The sequence below is a fragment of the Moschus berezovskii genome, chromosome X, assembly GCF_049115385.1.
Source record: "Moschus berezovskii isolate FMDL1 chromosome X, NW_MosBer_1.0, whole genome shotgun sequence".
Classification (NCBI taxonomy): Eukaryota; Metazoa; Chordata; class Mammalia; order Artiodactyla; family Moschidae; genus Moschus; species Moschus berezovskii.
Window position 1 is genome coordinate 13,970,065 of NC_142488.1, and position 21,169 is coordinate 13,991,233.

A 21,169-nucleotide genomic window follows, 5' to 3' on the forward strand; every position below is an offset into this window, starting at 1 on the left:
ATTATTGCTCTTCCAATTTGTTGTTGTTGTTGTTTTATATTAGTGTTTGCTTTTATACCTTGTGATCTTCCCTGGTGTGGTTCAGATGGTAAAGTGTCTGCCTGCAATGCGGGAGACCCCAGTTCAATCCCTGGGTTGGGAAGATCTTCTGGAGAAGGAAACGGCAACCCACTCCAGTACTCTTGCCTGGAGAATCCCACGGATGGAGGAGCCTGGTAGGCTACAGTCCATGGGGTCGCAAAGAGTCGGACACAGCTGAGCGACTTCATTTTCACTTTATACCTTGTATTTTGCCAATATCTTTATTTATGATTTCTTCTTAAGTTTCAGATCTTTTATCTGGTATCATTATTGTTTCATCTTGAGTGTAATCTTTAGATTTTCCCTTGGTGGGATCTTGGTGGTAAATTTAATTTTGAAAGTGTCTTTATTTTTACTGCCTTTTTAATTACACAGTTAACCTTGAGGAATACCTTCACCTTACTAGGCTGAGGGAGAGGAAGTGGTTAGAGAAGTAGAAGAACCAGGAAACTTTAGTATCATAGATGATCTCTGAAAGGAGAATTTCAGGGACAAGAAGATAAGTAGTGAATAGAAGGAACCTCTGTGGGTAAAAATATATAAAACTGGAATTTTTCTTATCAACTGCCCTCTCTAGAAAGGACAGGTGGAAGGAAAATGACTTTTAAAGTGTAATTACACTCCTGGATATTTTACATAAACTCTCTCGAAAATGAACCATCCAAGGGATCAACCTAGGCTTTGTTCATCTTTGCATCTGCAATTCCTAGCTCTCTTTGGAGCTAACATGATGAGTGATCAAAAATTAGTCCTCATAACTACTGAATTATGTTTTATCCCCAAGAGAGGAAGCCTTTAGAAGATAGGTAGGTAGACAGACACTTCGATTTCCTTAAATTGTGCTCTGACATTTTCCAGGTCAACTTTTTAAAGTTGTCATGGTCACAGTAAGAGGAAAAGATGTTAAGAGTTTATCAATTTTTGTCCTTATTGCATATCTACAGACCATGTAATATGATTTATTAACTTTGTAGAATATATAGTTATGCTTTGAGAACTTTTGTAAACGGTCCCCACATATTAAGGCATAAAGGAAGTCTCAGAAACTCCAAAGCAACTAGATCATACAGACCATGGTCTCACCCCAGGAAGCAACTGTATGAGAAGTCATAATCAAAAGGTACTTAAAAGTAAATTGAATGTTAGGAAATTAAAATAACACCTCTAAATAACCATGGATTAACAACTTCCTAGCAATGCATGTGATTCTTCTGCTAAATAACCGAGAGAAAAAAGAGGATATCACAGTGAAAATTACAAAATACTTAAAGCTGACCAAGAGAATGTCTGTGGTCTTTACATTATTTCTTAGGAATCAAGGCCCAAATAAAAATCAACTAAAGATTGAATTCAAGAAACTAAAAAATGAACATGAGTAAATATAGAGAAAGTAGAAGGGAATAAGAGCAGATAATTATGGTATAGGAAAAAGATAGTAGATGTAATAAACCTAAGCTGACTTTTTGAAAGGGCTAGTAAAATAGACAAACCTAGGATGACCGAATAGGAAGAAAAGGAGAAAGCAAAAACGTGCACTAGGAACAAAAAGCAGATAGAATTATAGATGTGGCAGAGATTTTAAAAATCATAAAAGAGAATATAATGACAAGCTTTATAAATGGAAAACTTTCCAGAGAAAAGAAAAATCATCTAAAATTGTCTCAATAAAAAGTAAAAAGCCTAAATATATCAATGACTGTTAAAGGAAATTGAATTGATAGCCATGGTCCTCTACACTCCCTGCCCTGCCACCACAAAGGCAGACACAAACGCATAAGGCCCAGGCAAGCGCTTGTGTTAGCCCCAGGAATGCAAAGATAGTTCATAATTAGAAAATGCAGGAGAGGAACTGACTACGTTCACAAAATGCTTCTCAGTGAAATTTTAATGGGCACAGTTCAACCACCAAAACTATTTAGAAAGGTAAGTATTGAGAAGTGTCTTTCATCTCTTGTGCCTCTTCACTTCCTTTTCTCCTTGCCTTTTTAGCTAGCCATATCTGTTTTCTCTTTCTTATTTCTATATTTGTTGAAGCAAATACAAACATATTTGCAATAACAAGATTAAATGAGGGAAAATGTGTATTTCAATAAAGACAGAAACCACATTGGCTATAATTCACCTTTATGAAAAGCAAACAAAACTTTTACCAAACAAGGTAACTTGTTTCCTTAACTCTTCTAAAAATCCTACAGCAAAAGTCATGGTTAATCATGAAACTTCAAAATGATTCCCAGAAAGTCAGGCAAAAGACAATGATCTCCAATATTATTTATATAATTCTACAGGATATAAAACAACCTAGTTATCAATGTGGCAAGGAAAATAAGAGGTATAAGGTTTTCAAGTCTTGTCATTATTGGCTCATGATAGCAACACAAAAATCTCTAAACTTTCTAATGAATTGTTATTAAAGAACATTGAAAGAAGACTCCAACAGATGGAGAGGTAAGTCACCAAGATATAATGTCTTGTACACATTGAGCTTGTGAATTCAGTTCTTGAAGGATAGGAGCTGAAGCAGAAAGCCCCTCCCCTCTCTGCAACAGACCGGAAGTCAGCAAAGTTCTGCTGTGTGTTGTGTCTTATTGATTTATTCTTGGTTGCACTGGCTCTTCTTTCCTGTGTCCAGGCTTTCTCTAGTTGCAGCAAGCGGAACCTACTCTGATTGTGGTGTGCAGGCTTCTCATTGTGGTGGCTTCTCTTGTTGCAGAGCACAGGCTCTAGGGTACACGGACTTCAGTAGTTGCAGTGCTTAGGTTCAGTAGTTCCAGCACATGGGCTCTAGGGTGCACAGACTACAGTGATTGTGGCTCTTGGGCTTAGGTGGCTCTGCACCATGTGGAATTTTCCCAGACGAGAGATTGAACGCGTGTGCCCTGCATTGCCAAGTGGATTCTTATCCACTGGACAACCAGGGAAGTCCCCGTGTATGTTTTTAATAGCCCTTGAGCTCAGAAGGGTTTTTCTATTTGTAAAGCGTTGCTAAAAGAAAAAGAATCAGCAACAGAGGCCATTTGTGGCCGTCAGAGTCTAAGATCCTTAGATGTTTATCCTCTGGCCTTTTACCAAACAGTTTTGCCAACCCCTGTAGTAGAACCAGAGCTTTCAAAGTGTGGTCTCTGAAGCAGCAGCATTCTGTAGGGACTTGCTACAAGTGCAGATTCTGAGATCTCACCCACAAATTACTGGGCGCCATGAATTTAGAGGTAGGGCCCCAGTCATCCCTATTTTAACACGTCTTCCTGGTGACTCTGATAAGTGCTAAAGTTTGAGAATCGCTGCTGGAGGCCAGTGGCTTAATCCCACCGTAGACAGTCACCTGCTTGTCAGTCTCTCACCCAAAAGCTTCACAGGAAAGAGGAGATTCAGGGTAGGTTGTGGCCAATCAGCAGAGGATGCCCTTAAGGCAGTATTTGTTATTTCAGCCTGCTCACTCCCATCGTTGACATATACAGGCTCCAGCCAATAGAAATCGTCCATCCAGTACAAATGCTCTTCCAGGGCCCCACCAGGACTTTAAGTGGATCAGTGCTCAGTGTCTTGGAGAAATAACAGATGCTAAGAGGAGGCTCAGAGGTTAAAACTTCTGCCTCCAAGGCGGGAGACCCGGGTTCAATCCCTGGGTTGGGAAGATCCCCTGGAGAAGGAAACGGTAACCCACTCCAGTATTCTTGCCTGGAGAATCCCATGGATGGAGAAGCCTGGTAGGCTACAGTCCGCGGGGTTGCATAGAGTCGGACATGACTGAGTGATGGAACGGAACGGAACGAAGAGGAGGCTCAGGTTTGATGGGTCAGGAAGATCCGCTAGAGAACGAAATGGCAACCCACTCCAGTATTCTTAACTGGAGAATCCCATGGACATTGGAGCCTGGTGGGCTACAGGCCATGGGAGTCACAAAGAGTTGGACGTGACTTAGTGACCAAACACACACACACACACATGAGGTTTCACACTACTGAAATGTTTGAGTTGTATATTTGCTGCTTTTTGGCATTACGACACCCAGTTGATAACTGTTCTCTGTTTTTCATTATCAAAATACTGTTGCATTTTTTTAACCTTTTATATGAATTCTAGGCACATTTAAAATAACTACAATATAATTTCAAGATTTTCTCAACTGACTGCTAACTGCTAAGTCACTTCAGTCGTGTCCGACTCTGTGTGACCCCATAGACGGAAGCCCACCAGGCTCCCCCGTCCCTGGGATTCTCCAGGCAAGAACACTGGAGTGGGTTGCCATTTCCTTCTCCAATGTGTGAAAGTGAAAAGTGAAAGTGAAGTCGCTCAGTCGTGTCCAACCCATAGCGACCCCACGGACTGCAGCCTACCAGGCTCCTCCATCCATGGGATTTTCTAGGCAAGAGTACTGGAGTGGCTTGCCATTGCCTTCTCCACTCAACCGACTAATTTAGGTCAATTAGAATTTAGGTTTCTGTTCATGGATAGCATTCTACCTTATGTTAATAAAAATTCATTGGCATTGTGTTAAAAATTTTCAAAGTGTCCTTTATCAACATAAGACTGCAAAGGCAGACCTTATCTCCATTTTAGAGAAGAAAAGTCAGGCCTGGAGTGACTTGCTCAGTCTCCCTGAACATCGTTAATAGCAGGAGTCTTCTGATTCCATCACTCTCCCATATCCTGAATCTGGCTATGAATTTTTTTTCATATTTGTTAACCTTAAAACATAGTTTCTGGCTGGTTTGTAATTTCACCAGCCAACAAATGCAAGAGAGAGAAAAGTTAATAATGGAATTTGCTGTTTTATGAGCAAGCACCGTATTCTATTTATCTTGCAACATTTCAAAGTGTGTATGTGAGAGAGTTTGAAGGAAGTGCGCATGCGCACGTTGGGGGGAGAAAGAGAGTTGAGGGGAGTCATCTTTTCTCTGGAACAGTTAGTCCTGGCTAACTCGGAGGTTAATCACAATTGCCGCTTATCTGGTTCTTTCTCAGCAAAATTAGGAGTGTCCAGCTGTCTTGGTGATCTACTGTATAAATATAAGACCAATTTATAGAGCAAAATTCATATAAGGAGAAATAGTAGAAAGAGACAGTAAACCATAGTAAGTGTGGCAATAGTTCATTAAGGTTTCTTAACAGAGGAGTGGCCAGAAATGAGCTTTGAGCGGTTTTGAACAAGTGAAAGGATGAGGCTTAAAAGTCTGCTACTTGAGATTCACATTGGTTTGTGATGCAGTTTTCACTGGTCCTCAGCAAGATGAAAGTAATAAGGACAAGGTATTAGACAGTGTACACATATATCTCTGTATGAGACTGATCTCTTTATCTCTGTGCTTTAGTCACTGAGAGGTAAAGTGATGTCTTAGGTGGGGAGTGGGCAAGGTTTTGATATCTTCCTGTGTGTTTTGATATCTTCAGATACCTTCTGGGTGTACATCTTTAACTTTTCCCTGTAACATCTGGATTTACCAAAGGACAGGTTTTCAGAAAACTCCCTAACGCTTGAGGGTTCTGTGGAAGTTCCTTCTTCCCTTCTAGGTTCTTTAACTGATCTCATAAATTGATAAAATACAGATGAACAGGAGAAAAACAAACACGTTTAATAACATGTATACCTCCTGTATACATTGAGAGAGACCCAGGAGAACTGAGTCACTCTCCAAAGTGGCCCAAGCCACCACCTTCACTACCATCTCCAGCTAAAGACAAAAGAAAATGTTGGGGTGGGGAGGCAGTTATTAGAGATGACCAGGAAGAGCTCAGTAAATAAGGGTATGGTTGTGCAGATTTAAGTCCTTGCCTTCTGTGTTGGTAAGAGTTTCAGGAGATTTCGCATCATTCTTCTCTTCCCGTTACAGAGAGGGCTGCATCCTTAAAAATGGAGACTTCCCTTATAAAAGGATGACTTCTTATAAAATGATAACTTTTTCTTATAAAAGGATGACTTCTGCTCACCTTTTAGAGCTTTTCCTGTATTTGCTGTTTATTAAAAATAGCTCAAAATAATTAGTATACCAGAGAAGCATGTTTTGGGCTGTGTATTTTGCCTCCCCTCAGCTCAATTGTCTGGGGGCTGTGTTGCAGCAAACTGTGATGTCGTAAACAGTATTGCACTTGGTCTTGTGGTCCAGGTCAAGTTTTCCTTACCTCGAATGTTCAGTTTTCTGTTTCTTTGTCTCCTTCCTTCTCTCCCTCTCCTTACCTTAGCCCTCTTCTCGGTCCTCTTCTGCCCCCACTTGTCTCTTGCCTCTCTCCCTCCACCTACATAACCTTCTCCCTAGTCCTCTCTTGCTCTCTCTTTTCTAGCACTCTTATTTCCATTTCTTTCTATCTAGGGATAATGTCTAACAACAGGCATCTCATATGGTTAAGTACATGTTTTATTAATAACAATCATTTTAATCTAAATGGAGATTTCTGATTGCAAAAGTCTTCATTCCTAAAAGCTCTCCAGGAGCAGTAAGCTTTGCATTTCTTGGTAAGGGACACTGTAGTGATAATACCAACAGGGGTAGGAAAAATAATAATAATAACAGCAACAGCAAGTATGTTTGATTGTTCTGCTTATGGCTAATAATTTCTGAGTTTTCACCACTTAACACATGTTGTCCTGGGGAAGTGATTCTCAGAGTTTAGTCTCTAAACTAAGGGCTCTTCAGGAACCCATGAGATCAGAACTGTTTTCACAGTAATGCTAAGAAGCCTCTTGCATTTTTCATTTGCTCTGATTACATGGAAAGCATTGGCAGGCAAAGCTGTTGCCTCCTCAGCCTGAATCAAGGTGAATGGCCAATATAATCTTCATTGTCAGCACTCTCAGTTAAAACTTTTTTTTAAGCAATGTTATTTTAGAAAGCCCCTGATGAAACAGTAAGCTTTATTAAATCTTGACCCTTGAGTGCATGTTCTTTAAGTGTTCTGGGTAACAAAATTGAGAAGTACTCATAAAATACTTTTGTGCATTTGAGTTACCAACTAAATTAGTCATATTTTTCATGGGCCACCCTTTTTATTTGAAAGAACAACTGTTAAGTAAACTGTGGTTATTCAAACTTGGGTTTTGGGGAGAAATTTTCTTGAAGGCAGACAGTAATTTCAAGGAAAACACCATACCGGTCCATCGGAGAAAGTTGTCCAGTGGCCAAACTGGATGGTCCTTCTGGAGGGGCAGGTGTTCCCAGGGGCCTTTTTGCTTTGAATATTGATGAATGTTTGAGTAGCAGAGCTTAAATACCATTTTCTAAGGTTTACCTACAGCAGAGTATGCATTAGAAGAAAAGTAGAAACCAGATATTGAAAGCTATATCCAAGCTAACACTCTACAATACATGATTTATGGCCTCATGTTATATTTTATAATGCTTTAAACTTTCAAGTACTTTTATATATATACATTTTTATCCGATCCTCACACAACCCTGTGAGTATCTAATGCAATTTAAAGATATGGAAATTGGGTCTCAAAGAAGATAATTCCATGAATGCGCTTTACATTCCCCTGCCCTTTCATCTGTTATCCATGAGGGCTTGAAATAAGTCAGAACAAATGGAGAGGAGATAGAATCTATACAATTTGGCAACGAACTCGGGGCAAAAAAAATTGGAGATGAAGGCAGTTTTCTGAAATAATCTTCCTTGGGCCCCTGGGAGGGTACCATTGCCCGAGAAAATAAAAATAGGGAAGGAAAAGATTCAGTCCACAAATATTTCCTAAAAAGTCTTTTCATTGGCTCTGCTGTAATCCACTCTGGGGGCTTCTTAGGATCTATAGACTGTGCTGTTAAGATCTCTGTACAGGAAGATATGGCATAAATGCCAGTAACTGATTCAAGGGGAAATGCGCTAAGTGCCTTAAGAAAGGGATAATTCAGGTCTGCTAGCTATTCACAGGGAAAGGAATTACTTCTGGGCCTAGGGAAAATTTTATGGAAGAGGAAGCATTTGAAACGAGTCTTACAGAATGGTAGAATTTGGATGTGCAGAGGTGGTTGTAAGGAGACAAGGAAACTTCAGTTACAGGAAAATAGAGTGGGGCATGGAAGGAGGGTATAGAGGTATGTAGAGGTTGATGAGAACATGTGTAGGTGGATAATGAGACGTCATTGGCAACAATTACTCCAACTAGGGCTTCCCTGGTGGCTCAGACGGTAAAGAATCTGCCTGCAATGTGGGAGACCTGGGTTCAGTCCCTGGGTTGGGAAGGTCCCTGGAGAAGGGAATGGCAACCCACTCCGGTATTCTTGCCTGGAGAATTCCATGGACCTCTGTCCATGAGTGTAGCCTGGCAGGCTACAGTCCAGAGGGTCGCAAAGAGTCAGATATGACTGGGCAACTAACGCAAGCACACACACATTCCAGTGAACTATGGGAAATGTTGACTGCTACATACATCATTTCCATTTTGGATTTAGTTCCTTTTCAAAAAAGACATTTGCCAAACACATGGCTTTTTAAGTACGACTTCGTTATTTCTTTACACAAAAGTTCATTTTTCGTTGACTAGGGTGAGAACTTCAAGTTCTGATAACATAATTGCTCTTCCCAGATCTTCGTTTATGGTTTTAGAAAGGGTTATGCAAAATATTTTACTGTGTTCTTTTTTTTTTTTTAACACCTGTGGTGGCTTGTCTTGAAATAAAGCTGCAATTTTTAGATAACTTTATTTTAGTCACACTTAGAAATTCCATCAATCCTTTAAATTGCATTTTCATCTGAACTGCATCCCTGTGTCTGTCTTCAAATAGCTTAGCTGTATCCTTCGGGTCTTTCTTCTCCTTTGGTATTAGTATTGGTTATCATTCACTGCAGAATTTATCTGACATGGATATTTATTACTGTTTTTCCCCTAGATAAGTCAGATAAGTATGATTCACGTGATGTTGAAAGACTACAGCAAGATGATAACTGGGTTGAAGGTTACTTGGCTTGGAGGCATAATGTCATAGATGAAACACTGAAGATGCTTGATGAGAGTTTTCAGTGGAGGAAAGAAATGGCTGTCAATGGTAAGCTGTTCAATTTAACCTTGACTGTACTGTATCCCTCCCCTGCATAAATGTTACTATTTTACATTTATCGAATAGCATATTTGGAAATATTCTTGGCAGTCATCATAAATATCAGGGTACAAGGTTTTATAAAGACCCAGTAACACTTTGAAAGAAGCATCTTATAAGTAAGTCTTAAAAGTAGGATTATTCACAAGGAAATCAGATTGCCAAGGAGCTGAATCACACTCACGTTCTTCACTAACAGCACAGTCTCCTATTCTCTAGTTTTTTGGTTTAGAACCCTAATTAAACTAGCAGCTCAGCATCTTTACCACCAAGCCTGGAGAGAAAGAGATACTGTTGGCCTGTTTTTCTCAGTTGCTGCCTGGTGTCTGCCTCTGTTCCCAGGGTTGCTTGTGCTAATAGGTGCTCCATGTGGAATTACTAGACGAATGGGAATCCCCAAAATGCAGGCTTATCCCCAAGGGTGCCTGTAGCCGCCGCCTCTTAACATCTTGATTGAAGGTCCAATTCTAGATTGAAATTGTGCATCACCCACCCCCCCCAAAAAAAGTTTTAAATCTTAGAGGGGATTATGTAGTAGTCTTCAAGTAAATGAAGACCTCTTTTCAGGAAAGGTTACCCATTATCTCTCTCCTCCTAAAAAATTTAACAGGAAGAAACTGGCATAACTACTGGTTTCAGTTCAGTCGCTCAGTCGTGCCCGACTCTTTGCGACCCCATGGACTGTAGCACTCGAGGCCTCCCTGTCCATCACCAACTCCTGGAGTTCACTCAAACTCATGTCCATCGAGTTGGCGATGCCATCCAACCATCTCATCCTCTGTCATCCCCTTCTCCTCCTGCCTTCAATCTTTCCCAGCACCAGGGTCTTTTCAAATAAGTCATTGAAACTACTGGTTTCAATGAGGTTTAAAGAAGAGTTTCCTGACCATAAGGATTATAAACTCTGGAGTGACTGAGTCTGGAGATTTAATACAAAAGTCAACAAATAAATCCAGAGCAGATACTCTTTCCAGTCATCATATTTGGAGAAGGAATCTATCAGAAGGAGGGTATTTAAAAAATCATTAGAATGGAAATATAAAAACTGTAGGTAATTTGAACAGTGAGCATTTATTAATCAAGCAAGAAATATAAACCTTATATTCCTAACTCGTTCAAGTACAGGATAAACCTTAAATTCAATGTTAGTTTTCTGTTACATAGAATTGCTAGTTTCTAGTGGCCAATAGCAGAGATATGATGAAAGAGGGGTGGGGAAAGATAAAGACATCTTTGAGAGTTCTTAGGGAAGTACTGATGAATGACACAAAAGCCTTGGCATTTGCTGCCTTGCTGTGTTGGTTCTTGACCTTGCTAGAGAGCAGGCCTCCTGCTAAAAGATCTAACATTTTTCTTGAAGTATTTCCCACCTGTGCCAAGATTTTAAATGTGTTAGACTCTGCTGGTTATCAGACTTTGTAGAAAAATAGACTAAAACATTTTACTAGAGAAACCATAGTGATTTCTTACATCACCTCTGAGAATATGATGTGGATATTTACTGCCATGTTCTTCCAAAATTGTCCAGTAGTGATATTTGTTTGCAAGTCATTATGAGAAATAAAATCAGAACATGAAAATGTGTCCGTATCATAATGGCTGACATGTAAAAGGAAATGGATTTTTTCCATTTTTCTCATCTCTGTCTTTATGTAGGTTTTTCCTACTTAGTAAGAAACACTTTTTTTTTTATCATCAGAGGTATTTTCCGGATGTTTGCAAAAGCTGTATCTTTTTAAAAAAAATAGCCTTATCTGTTTCTGTACCAGAACTACTATATATTAGTAACCTTTATGTTGTAAGTATTCTCTTAAAAAGACCTCTGAGTTAGAATTACTCATTAAAGTTTGTCACATTTTAGACCTGACCGAAGCCTCCATTCCCAGGTGGCTATTGGAAATTGGTGGCATTTATCTCCACGGTTATGACAAAGAAGGCAACAAGTTGTGTGAGTATATTTCATATATGTACTGGCTTTTCAGGATTTTGAGATGTCATCCATCTCAACTGAATTGATAATAGGCAGAACTTTCTGTGTATGAACCACACGTCAGGTTTCCTACAGTGAGAGTGGTTAGGGCCAGGTGGACAAAGCATCAGGTACTTAGTAGTTGAATGTACCATTTGCATTATAATAAAGCAGGCTGTAAAGGCCCAAATGCCACATCCCATCACACAGCCAAAATGATGTAACTCAGAATCATTTTCTTCTTTCTAATTTACTGATATTAAAATTCAACCCGGTATCTTGATGGAGAATGTTTTTGACAGTCACTGAGGATGGCTAAATGGACTTTTTTTTTTCTCAAGTTACCCACAGGCTTCTCCCCTTGCTTCTTCCTAAATCAGTGTGAGAGTGAGGCGATCATCAGCCTGCTGTCCCAAGGCCTCCCTTGTCAGTCCTCTCTCCCCTTTGCCCAAAATGCAGCTCAGTTGGCACCAAGGCTGGGACTCAGCGGCCGCTTCGGAGCCCTCATCCTGAGCAGTCAGCCTGCCAAAGCAGAGTGCTGCACGCTCCGTGCCTGCCTTGCACGCCTGGTCGGCGGCCTGTGATCAGCTCCTGTGTCTCCGCCCTCTCAGAGCATTTTCCTCCCAGTGCCGGCTCCTCCTGCTCAAGCTTCCTTTCCCATTTCTCTTCTTCCACTTGGTGCCTCACGTGTATCTCCCAGGCTTTGTTCCTTTCCTGGCCTCTTTTCCTTTCCAGCTGATGCAGCCTCCTTGGGTGGTGTCAAGTACCCGGGCTCCTTCAGCCCCTGTCCTGCAAACAGCGGTGACCCCAGGCTGTCCCCCAGGCCACATGCACATACGTGGCCAGCTGCGCACTGGATCGGTGGTTGGCTGCCTTCAGCACAACTCAGTGCACCACACGCATCCCGCCACCGCCTTCCCTGTACTGCCAAGCTCAGGTCCACAAGCCGTCGACTCTTCCCTGGACAGAGCTTCACTTGAGCCCTTCCTCTGATTTCAGCAGCACTTCCTCGCTTCAGTCCCAACCCATCCCCACCCCAGGCCCTTCCCAGGATGAAGCCTGCTGGGCCGCCCTCTCTGCCTCTTGCAGTCTCCCCTCTGTGCTGCTGCCCAGAGATGTTTGAAATAGGAAAATCAGAACACCTAAGTGTTTAACGCAGAGTCCTTCAAGCCCAGCTCTGTCTCTCTGTTCAGCTACTCCTCCCACTGCTCGCCACATTTTGTCCTCGCTGCCGCCACGCTCGACACTCGCCATGCTCTGTCCCCACGCACGGCACCACTGTGCTTCTGTCTGGGCTTTTCTTCTGGGTAAAATGCTTTTCTAGTGCTTTCTTTATTGTTAGGCACAGGGTTATTAGCAAATATTATATTATTTATATTATTATACTTGTAGGTTATTAGCAAAAATTACTTGTTCACCTGTATTTTCTTTCTTCCCTTGCTTACTAAGGGGGAAAGTGTATTTTCTAAGGGGGGGGAGTGGAAATACATTTCTGTGACTCTTTAAGATTCATGAGTATACACTGTTTCTCATTTAAAAGAAGGAAGAGATGTTTTTAATCTGAGGAACGAAATATAAATTTAAAAATGTCAAGGGAAAGGAATGATATATGCATAAAATAGTATTATAATTCTATAAATATTTTTTCTTCTTTTAATCTTATGTTCTGCTTAAAGTCTGGATCAGGGTGAAGTACCATACAAAAGACCATAAGACCATATTGGACAAAAAGAAGCTTATTGCATTCTGGTTGGAACGGTATGCTAAGAGAGAAAATGGGAAGCCTGTTACAGTGATGTTTGACCTATCAGAGACTGGACTAAATAGCATAGTAAGAATTTTTCATTCATTCTGAATCATTGTTTATCATGGCGTCGTCATCCTCTCCTGTCTTTCCCGTCACCAGCCACTCAACCAAAGAATCCTATAAAATTGAGCTAATCAAGTCATGTTTGGAATTTATTCCCCCTGCCCGGAATTGTGATTGAAGTCAAACATGGAATAGGATTTGCAAAAAACTAAACATATTTGGCATTGAAACTGTATGTTTCCTAGAAATGTTCCTTGCCTGATATGCAGGGTATTGGATGTCAAGGCTGGCAGGGTAATGAGTAGCTATGGTAGCAGTGAACTTCTCTGTCAAAGCCAGTATCCTCTGTAGTGCCTCCCCTGTGCCTGGCACAGAGGAGGGCACCCTGAAAGTGTGGAGCATGGTAGTGTAGGCTCTCCAGCATACCATTACCTGCTTTGCAGTGGCAGGATGTTCACTTGCATTTTTGCATATCCAGCACTTTGTGATTTTGTTGGGGTTTCTTGTTGGCTCCTTTAAATTCGCTTTCTGTTTGATTTGCTTAGTTTTCAAAACCAGTTTTCTTCAGGTATTCTTGCCAATCTTAAGAAAATAAATAAAACTTACCAGTCTTTCATTTGAGCCCTTAGTGCTGACTGCGAACCCTTCAGCAGTGATGGGGATTTGTTGTCTGTTTATTAGAGCTGTTGTCTCTAACACTCAAACCTGGGCTAATGCTGGTGGCAGTGAAGTGGCGTTTGGGGACCCACCTGCATCAGTGTTGAAATCTTTTTGAAAATCCAGTTGGCAAAGTATGTTAATATCTTTCAAGTGTTCATATTCATACTCTTTGCCTGGTAATTAACTTCTGGAAACCTATTCTCAAGAAATAAACCCTGGTACAAAAAATAAACCTTGGTACAAAAAATAAACCTTTGTACATCAGAATGATTTTTTTCAGAGTGTCATTTAAAATGGTGAAAAATTAGAAAAAATGTAAATGTCAACACAGTGAAGTGGTGAATTATGGTATATCTAATTGATGGCGTATGTGTAGCTATGTACAGTGGTGTTTGTAAAGAATTCACAGTAATACTGGAAAACAGTTTTTTTAAGATGAAAAAGTCGATGAAATTATATCATAGTGATCAGTTCAGTCACTCAGTCGTGTCCAACTCTTTGCGACCCCATGAATCACAGCACGCCAGGCCTCCCTATCCATCACCAACTCCCGGAGTTCACTCAAACTCATGTCCATCGAGTCGGTGATGCCATCCAGCCATCTCATTCTCTGTCGTCCCCGTCTCCTCCCACCCCCAATCCCTCCTAGCATCAGACTCTTTTCCAGTGAGTCAACTCGTCGCATAAGGTGGCCAAAGTATTGGAGTTTCAGCTTTAGCATCAGTCCTTCCAATGAACACCCAGGATTGATCATAGTGATACCTCACCCCAAAAAGGGAAACTTTAGACATGAAAAAAAAAAGCTAGAGTTTTTTTAGGCAGTAGGCCCACATTTTTTTTTTCATCTTTCTGTATCTCTGAGTCATTTGCCCTTGATTCATTTTTCAATCTAGTTTCCATGTCAGTGAGTTCTAGATTATAGTAAATCATTTTATATCTCAAATCTAAACCAAAATGCCTAGATAAATATTCCATGAAAATAAATTATGATTCTGTTATCCTTTATGTATGATACTGTTCTAATAATTAGTATTTGAATTAACCCAGAATCATTTAAAAATGTTAATGTTTTTTATTGACAAATACAGGGGCAGAGAGTTGAGCTGTCTGATAATTTTTCAAGCTACTTATATTTTATTTCATTATCTTTAATTTATAAATAATATTTATTTGCATTACTTAGTGTTTAAATCATTGTTTCCAAGTACTAGAATCTTAACTGAATTATGTTTATATAGCAACTGAACTAAACCAAACTGAATGTTTATATATTTTAATGTTTATACATAATAATGTTTATATATATATAATTATATATAATCCTCGCAATTCACAAAAGATTTAAGTTGGCCTGTAAAGATGCAGAATTGTAAGTCAAAAATTGTTTACAATTATTTATTAGAACTAGTCGATCAGTCGTGCCCGACTCTTTGCGACCCCATGGACTGCAGCCCACCAGGCTCCTCTGTCCATGAGATTTTCCAGGCAAGGATACTGGAGTGGGTTGCCATTTCCTTCTCCAGAGGATCTTCCCAACCCAGGGATCGAACCCGGGTCTCCTGCACTGCAGGCAGATTCTTTACCGACTAAGCTACTTAGTAGAGTTAGGCCACCAATTTGGCTTTAAGCTTGCCTGAGAGAAATGGAAACATTTAAAATTACTCAGTGGACATACTTTAAAACCTGTCTTAAGAGAAGTGCATCCATTCCTGATACTTGAACTAGAAGAAAAGTCTTTCATGGGTCTTCACAGGGAAGACATTTTACAGGATAATGATTAGGATCCTTAAAAATATCCTCACAGAATGCGGAGCAATGCGTTTCACAGAACTTTTTTATGTAGTACCTACCAATATACTTACACCAGTGGCATCCTATTAAATCGACTTGAATTAGCAATAATTTGGGATTTTATAAGCCAGGTGATTCAGTTAAATAAAAGGTATTTATTTTATTTAATACCTTTTATTTTATTCAATACCTTGGAAATAAAAGGTATTTCCAACAAGAATATTGGACAAGGACTTTTTAGGCAAAGTCTGGGGGCCACAGATCATGTACTAGGTAATTAAATATATAAATTTTGAGGTATTCTCTTTGATTCTTACTTTACTACAGATTATTAAACCCTAGATATAATGACTAATTATAAAAGTATTATTATATGTTCGTGTTTACTCCATAACAAATACTTAAGATACTTAAGGATGCTTATTTTCAGTTTATTGGAGTTAAAAGATGCGATAACTCGCATGCTAGGAATAACTTTATAGACTCAGATCTCCAGGACAGCTCACCTTTTAGTAATTGATGCCTTTAAGTTTACCTGGTTGTGTTTTTCATCCTATAGTCCTTACAAGATAGTTGCTGAGTAAGTCATCCCATGGCCAGTGGAAACATACGAAATGAAATGATCCATCTAGATAGTATCCCTGATAATCTAATTTCATGTTGCTGTGTTTAGTGCAGTAGAGCCAACAGTCAGCTATATCTCCCAGAAATTGAAGTCAATGAACAGTATTTAAATATAAACTAAAAAAAAAATTCTTATTCTTGATTTCTACATAAGAGGAACAAAGGTAGAAGTAGATCCAGCAAACTGGTATGATCAGATTAACTGTTGTGTGAAAGATTAATAAAATATATTTTATTGACTATTATTAAATATAGAAATTAGGTTTAAAAAAGAGATATCAGAATTTATATACATATATATTGCCATTCCCAGTAGTCAGGCTGTAGCCTGAATATTTGTTCTAATAATTCTTTAATTGTTCATCAGATTTTTAGAGTTTTTCTATGAGAGTTCCTTTTTAGATCCATTTTATAATGCCACATTATCTTAGCAGCCTGAAGTATCTAACTAGTTTAAGGTAACATGAATGATGTGTAAGCATTTAATTTCTTTAACTCAATTTTTTTAACTTTTTATTTTGTATTGGAGTATAGCCGATTAACAAACAATGTTGTGATAGTTTCAAGTGAACAGCAAAGGGACTCAGCTATATATTTAATTCAGTTTTAAGACTGATTAAGTATCTTAATGACTCAAGGAGATCCAACCAGTCCATTCTAAAGGAGATCAATCCTGGGTGTTCATTGGAAGGACTGATGCTGAAGCTGAAACTCCAATACTTTGGCCACCTCATGCGACGAGTTGACTCACTGGAAAAGACTCTGATGCTGGGAAGGATTGGGGGCGGGAGGAGAAGGGGACGACAGAGAATGAGATGGCTGGATGGCATCACCGACTCGATAGACATGAGTTTAAGTGAACTCCAGGAGTTGGTGATGGACAGGGAGGCCTGGCATGCTGTGATTCATGGGGTCGCAAAGAGTCGGACACGACTGAGCAACTGAACTGAATGACTTAAAACCAAATTCTGGGAATATAGATACTTACTTTATGAGCTATTTTTAAAGATTTTAATAATTACCTCATTTTTATTGAGCACCTTAGAAATACGCAATTTAAAATTTTCTAATGTGGACAGTCTTAAAGATTTATATGTATATTCTTTATTTTAGGACATGGACTTTGTACGCTTTATCATCAACTGCTTTAAGGTTTATTACCCTAAATACCTCTGTAAGTAACTGTCTTTTTTATAAAAATATAGTGAAATGATAGACAATGACAATTGTGAGCTTTATATTATTATAGCCTTTAGAACCTGAGACATTACATTTTGGTGAAGAGCTTTAAATGTGTTAATAGAAGTTTAAGCGCATATCCTAGTAGGTACAGGAGAAAATTTCCATAAATAATCACTGTCCTTTTTAGTTTTAAGAGTATAAGTTATTATCTGTGTATTTATCATCCTGTAACACACATACACACACATATAGAGACATAAAAACATATATATATATTTCTAAGATTGTACCATTTTTACTAATATTTTCAACTGAGAAATTAAGTATTATTTGGAGCTTCTTACATGCAAGACACAGATGAGCAGTATTGATAAGTATACTGTGTGATAAGCAACTCAAACATAAAATGCACTGTTTCTATCAATTTGATATTTTTAAATTGTTACTAAGAACTTGACTAGTTGGCATAACATTTAACTAGTTGGCATTTAGATTTTGTTTTTTAATTGTGAGTCTTCTCTTAATTACCTAAATGAAGCACTCCTACATGTTATGTATTCTTGTTAGATTGATTAGATTTATATGATGGTTTCCCCCTGGAGAATCAAGATGCCATCCCACATAGATAGCAAAGAACTTTTGACCCCTGTGGGATGAAAGTAAAGACACAGGAGAGATGCAACAGGAATATCAGAAAATGGAAACAGAGGTCTGGTTGGACACATCCCTGGCAAATTCCACAGTTGGGGTCTTTGGGACTTGTAACTCAGGTGACACTAAAGCATGAAATCCCTAAGTCACTGTATTTTTTTTTTAGGTCAAGCTTTTTTTTCTGGTGGGTTTTTTAAATTATTTATTTTAATTGGAGGCTGATAACTTTACAATTATTGTGGTGGTTTTTGCTGACATGCTTTCACGTTAGTGTTAATGTGAAGTGAAGAGCAGACAGAAAGCATGATGGATATCAAGGATCAGTGCCTCTCGTAGCCCTGTGCTCTTGTGTCTTCAGAGAGAGTGTTCATGAACATTTTTAGGTAAAGGAACGTTTGGTTTGGGGAACCTGTAGGATCTGCTGTTCCTTCTGAATTCTTCCTGGATCTGGCATGTACCCTGATTCATTAAGACTTGCTAAGTGGTGCCAGTCATTGGTCAGTAGGGAAACACTACCCCATATTATTAGGTTTTCTTTCTTTTGTGTACAAAATGAAAGAAAAATCTCCACTTTTTTATTGAAATAGCCAAAGTAGTTTGTGAAGAGACATTTTGAAGAGCACAAATATTATTACTACTTTATAAAATACATCTAAGATTCTTTTGAGGAAACTGTTAATAAATTCATGGGTCTATATGAAGATGAATTGAACACTATCATTCCAAGTAACTATATAATGTATATATTCTAGCTGCATAATGCTTTACAGACATTGAATTTTATAGAATCTTAGATTAATTATGCTTTAAAATTTGTCATGAAATGCAACTATTATTTCTTAAACTATTGAATCCAGATCTTTTGAGGCATATCTCAGATGAAGACTGAGGTATTAAGCACCAGGGTACCTCTTCCCATGTACCTTCTTCCCTACATGTACTTTAGTTGTCCTACCTTAATTATTCTAGGAGGTTCCCTGTTCAGAGAAGAATGAAATTGTCTTTTGATTCATCTGAAATAGGATGAATTTTATATCAAAAGTCCCCTTTGTGAGTTCTGATTCTTTGTCACAATTGTTAATAGAGCTGTTTAATATCTTCATCTAAGTATACAACTAATATTTCTGTATACTTCGGAATTATTGGCTTCCTAGGGCTGATAATATTAAGAAAAGTTGAAACAAGTTTTGTTTCTTAAAACATGATTTACTAAAAAGGAGGAGGACAACTGTCAAGAGTGGGTTTAACAATATAATCTCTATAAAATTATAATTGAAACCATAAATTAGACATTGAATCAGTGGACTTTAGCACTAATACCACATGCCACATCCAGAGTCTCCACTTAGCCACTTAACTATTTTTTGTACTTTTCTGCAAAAAAACAAAAGCTATAAATTAATAAAGGAACAGGGTATTTGTCAGCAGGCAGTGATAGCGCATTTTTCATTACACATAAGCCATCCTCCTAGGTGAACCCCTCACCACTGTGAGAAGTTGGTTTACTTCTAGCACCTCTCACACTTCATGGGATTGAAACTGTGTCATATATCTGAGCTTTTAGTTCCATTTACGTCACAGCTTTTTCTTGGTCAGGTATAAGTGATACTACTCTTGCGGGACTGAGTTACAGTCAATTATTTTTTTTCCCCATCTTTCAGCAAAAATGGTGATCTTCGATATGCCTTGGATAATGAACGGTGAGTATATTACTTATACTTTCCTAATACAAAATGTCTGATTCTTTTTTTTTCTTCCCAGTTTAGCGATATTTCTATACTTGTTTTTTAAAAAATGTTTGTATTGTGCTTGGTGTGTAATTTTAACATTCTGGAGCTGGAATAGTCAAAGGCTGTTCCTAGGCAAACTGGGCTAACATTCTGTTCCCAGGCTCCGAGGACACCCTTTATTCATGCCTAAACAGCTTTTAAATATTGAACCAGTCAGGTAAAACTGTAGCCAGAAGCCTCAGTTTGTCACCTTCAGATGAGGTATATCACAGAATGCAGGCCTTGGCTAGGTTTTCTCCTGGGCTTCAAGAGTTGAGCAAGAAAATGGGATGAATCTAATACTTATCCAAATCTCTATTGTCACATGATATGTTCTTTGACAAAAAAAATGTTTAAACCCTTGAAAAACATTCTTTACCAGCTTCAGTGTGGTTGTAAATTTAATGTTATTTTTAGAATGTGCATTTTCATTTGTGTTTGCCGAAGTCAGTTGTTACATAGAAAGCAGTACAGAAAAACAATGAAATCAAAACGTGGTTCTTTGTATAATATTATAAAATAATTAACCTCCAATAAAAATTTTAAAAAAATAAAAAATTAAAAGAAAAGTTCAACAAAATTAACAAAACTTAACTGATGAATGGAAAAAAAAACCACTCAAATTAATAAAGTCAGGAATAAAAGAAGAGACATCACTGTAGACCTTAGAGAAATTTAAAGGGTTGCAAGGGAATATTTTGAATAATTGCATGCCAAGAAATTAGATAACCTTGATGAAATGAACAAATTCCTAGAAAGACACAAACTATGAAAATGGACTCAAGATTCTGAATAAGTATAACAAAAGAACTTGAATTATTAATTTTAAAAATCATAAAAAATAGCCAAGACCCGAAATGGCTTCCCTAGTTGGTGTTCTTCAGCCGCTCAGTCGTGTCCAACTCTTTGTGACCCCATAGACTGCAGCATGCCAGCCTTCCCTGTCCTTGACTATCTCCCAGAGTTTGCTCAAACTCATGTCCATTGAGTTGATGATGCCATCCAACCATCTCATCCTCTGTCACCCCTTTCTCCTGCCCTCAATCTTTCCCACCATAGAGGTCTTTTCCAGTGAGTTGACTTTTCCCATCAGATGGCCAAAATATTGGAGCTTCAGCATCAGTCCTTCCAATGAATATTCAGGATTGATTTCCTTTAGGATGGACTGGTTGGATCTCCTTGCAGTCCAAGGGACTCTCAAGAGTCTTCTCCTGTGCCACAATTCAAAAGCATCAATTCTTCAGCGCTCAGTCTTCTTTATGGTCCAACTCTCACATCCATACATGACTACTGGAAAAACCATATCTCTGACTCTATGGACCTTTATTGGCAAAGTGATGTCTCTCCTTTTCAATATGCTGAATAGGTTTGTCATAACTTTCTTTCCAAGGAGCAAATGTCTTTTAATTTCATGGCTGCAGTCACCATCCACAGTGATTTTGGAGCCCAAGAAAATAAAATCTGTCACTGCTTCCACTTTATCACCTTCTATTTGCCATGAAGTGATGGGACAGATTCCATGGTCTTAGCTTTTTAAATGTTGAGTGTTTTTGTTTGTGTACTTAGAAAACAAGTCTTTCATTTGGCAGAGTATTTACTTTTA

The 21,169-nt window shown here is 38.7% G+C and overlaps 1 protein-coding gene across 4 annotated transcripts in view; it reads left to right on the plus strand.

Moving 5' to 3' along the window:
- MOSPD2 (motile sperm domain containing 2) overlaps nt 1-21,169 on the plus strand; it is an 87,070-nt gene that overhangs the window by 13,901 nt on the left and 52,000 nt on the right. For all 4 annotated transcript variants that reach the window (XM_088833557.1, XM_055438293.2, XM_055438294.2 and 1 more), the window contains exons 3-7: nt 8,904-9,059; nt 10,972-11,058; nt 12,756-12,910; nt 17,078-17,138; nt 19,459-19,497. In XM_088833557.1, the coding sequence (XP_088689683.1) occupies nt 8,904-9,059; nt 10,972-11,058; nt 12,756-12,910; nt 17,078-17,138; nt 19,459-19,497 (498 nt within the window). The remainder of the gene's footprint in view (nt 1-8,903; nt 9,060-10,971; nt 11,059-12,755; nt 12,911-17,077; nt 17,139-19,458; nt 19,498-21,169) is intronic.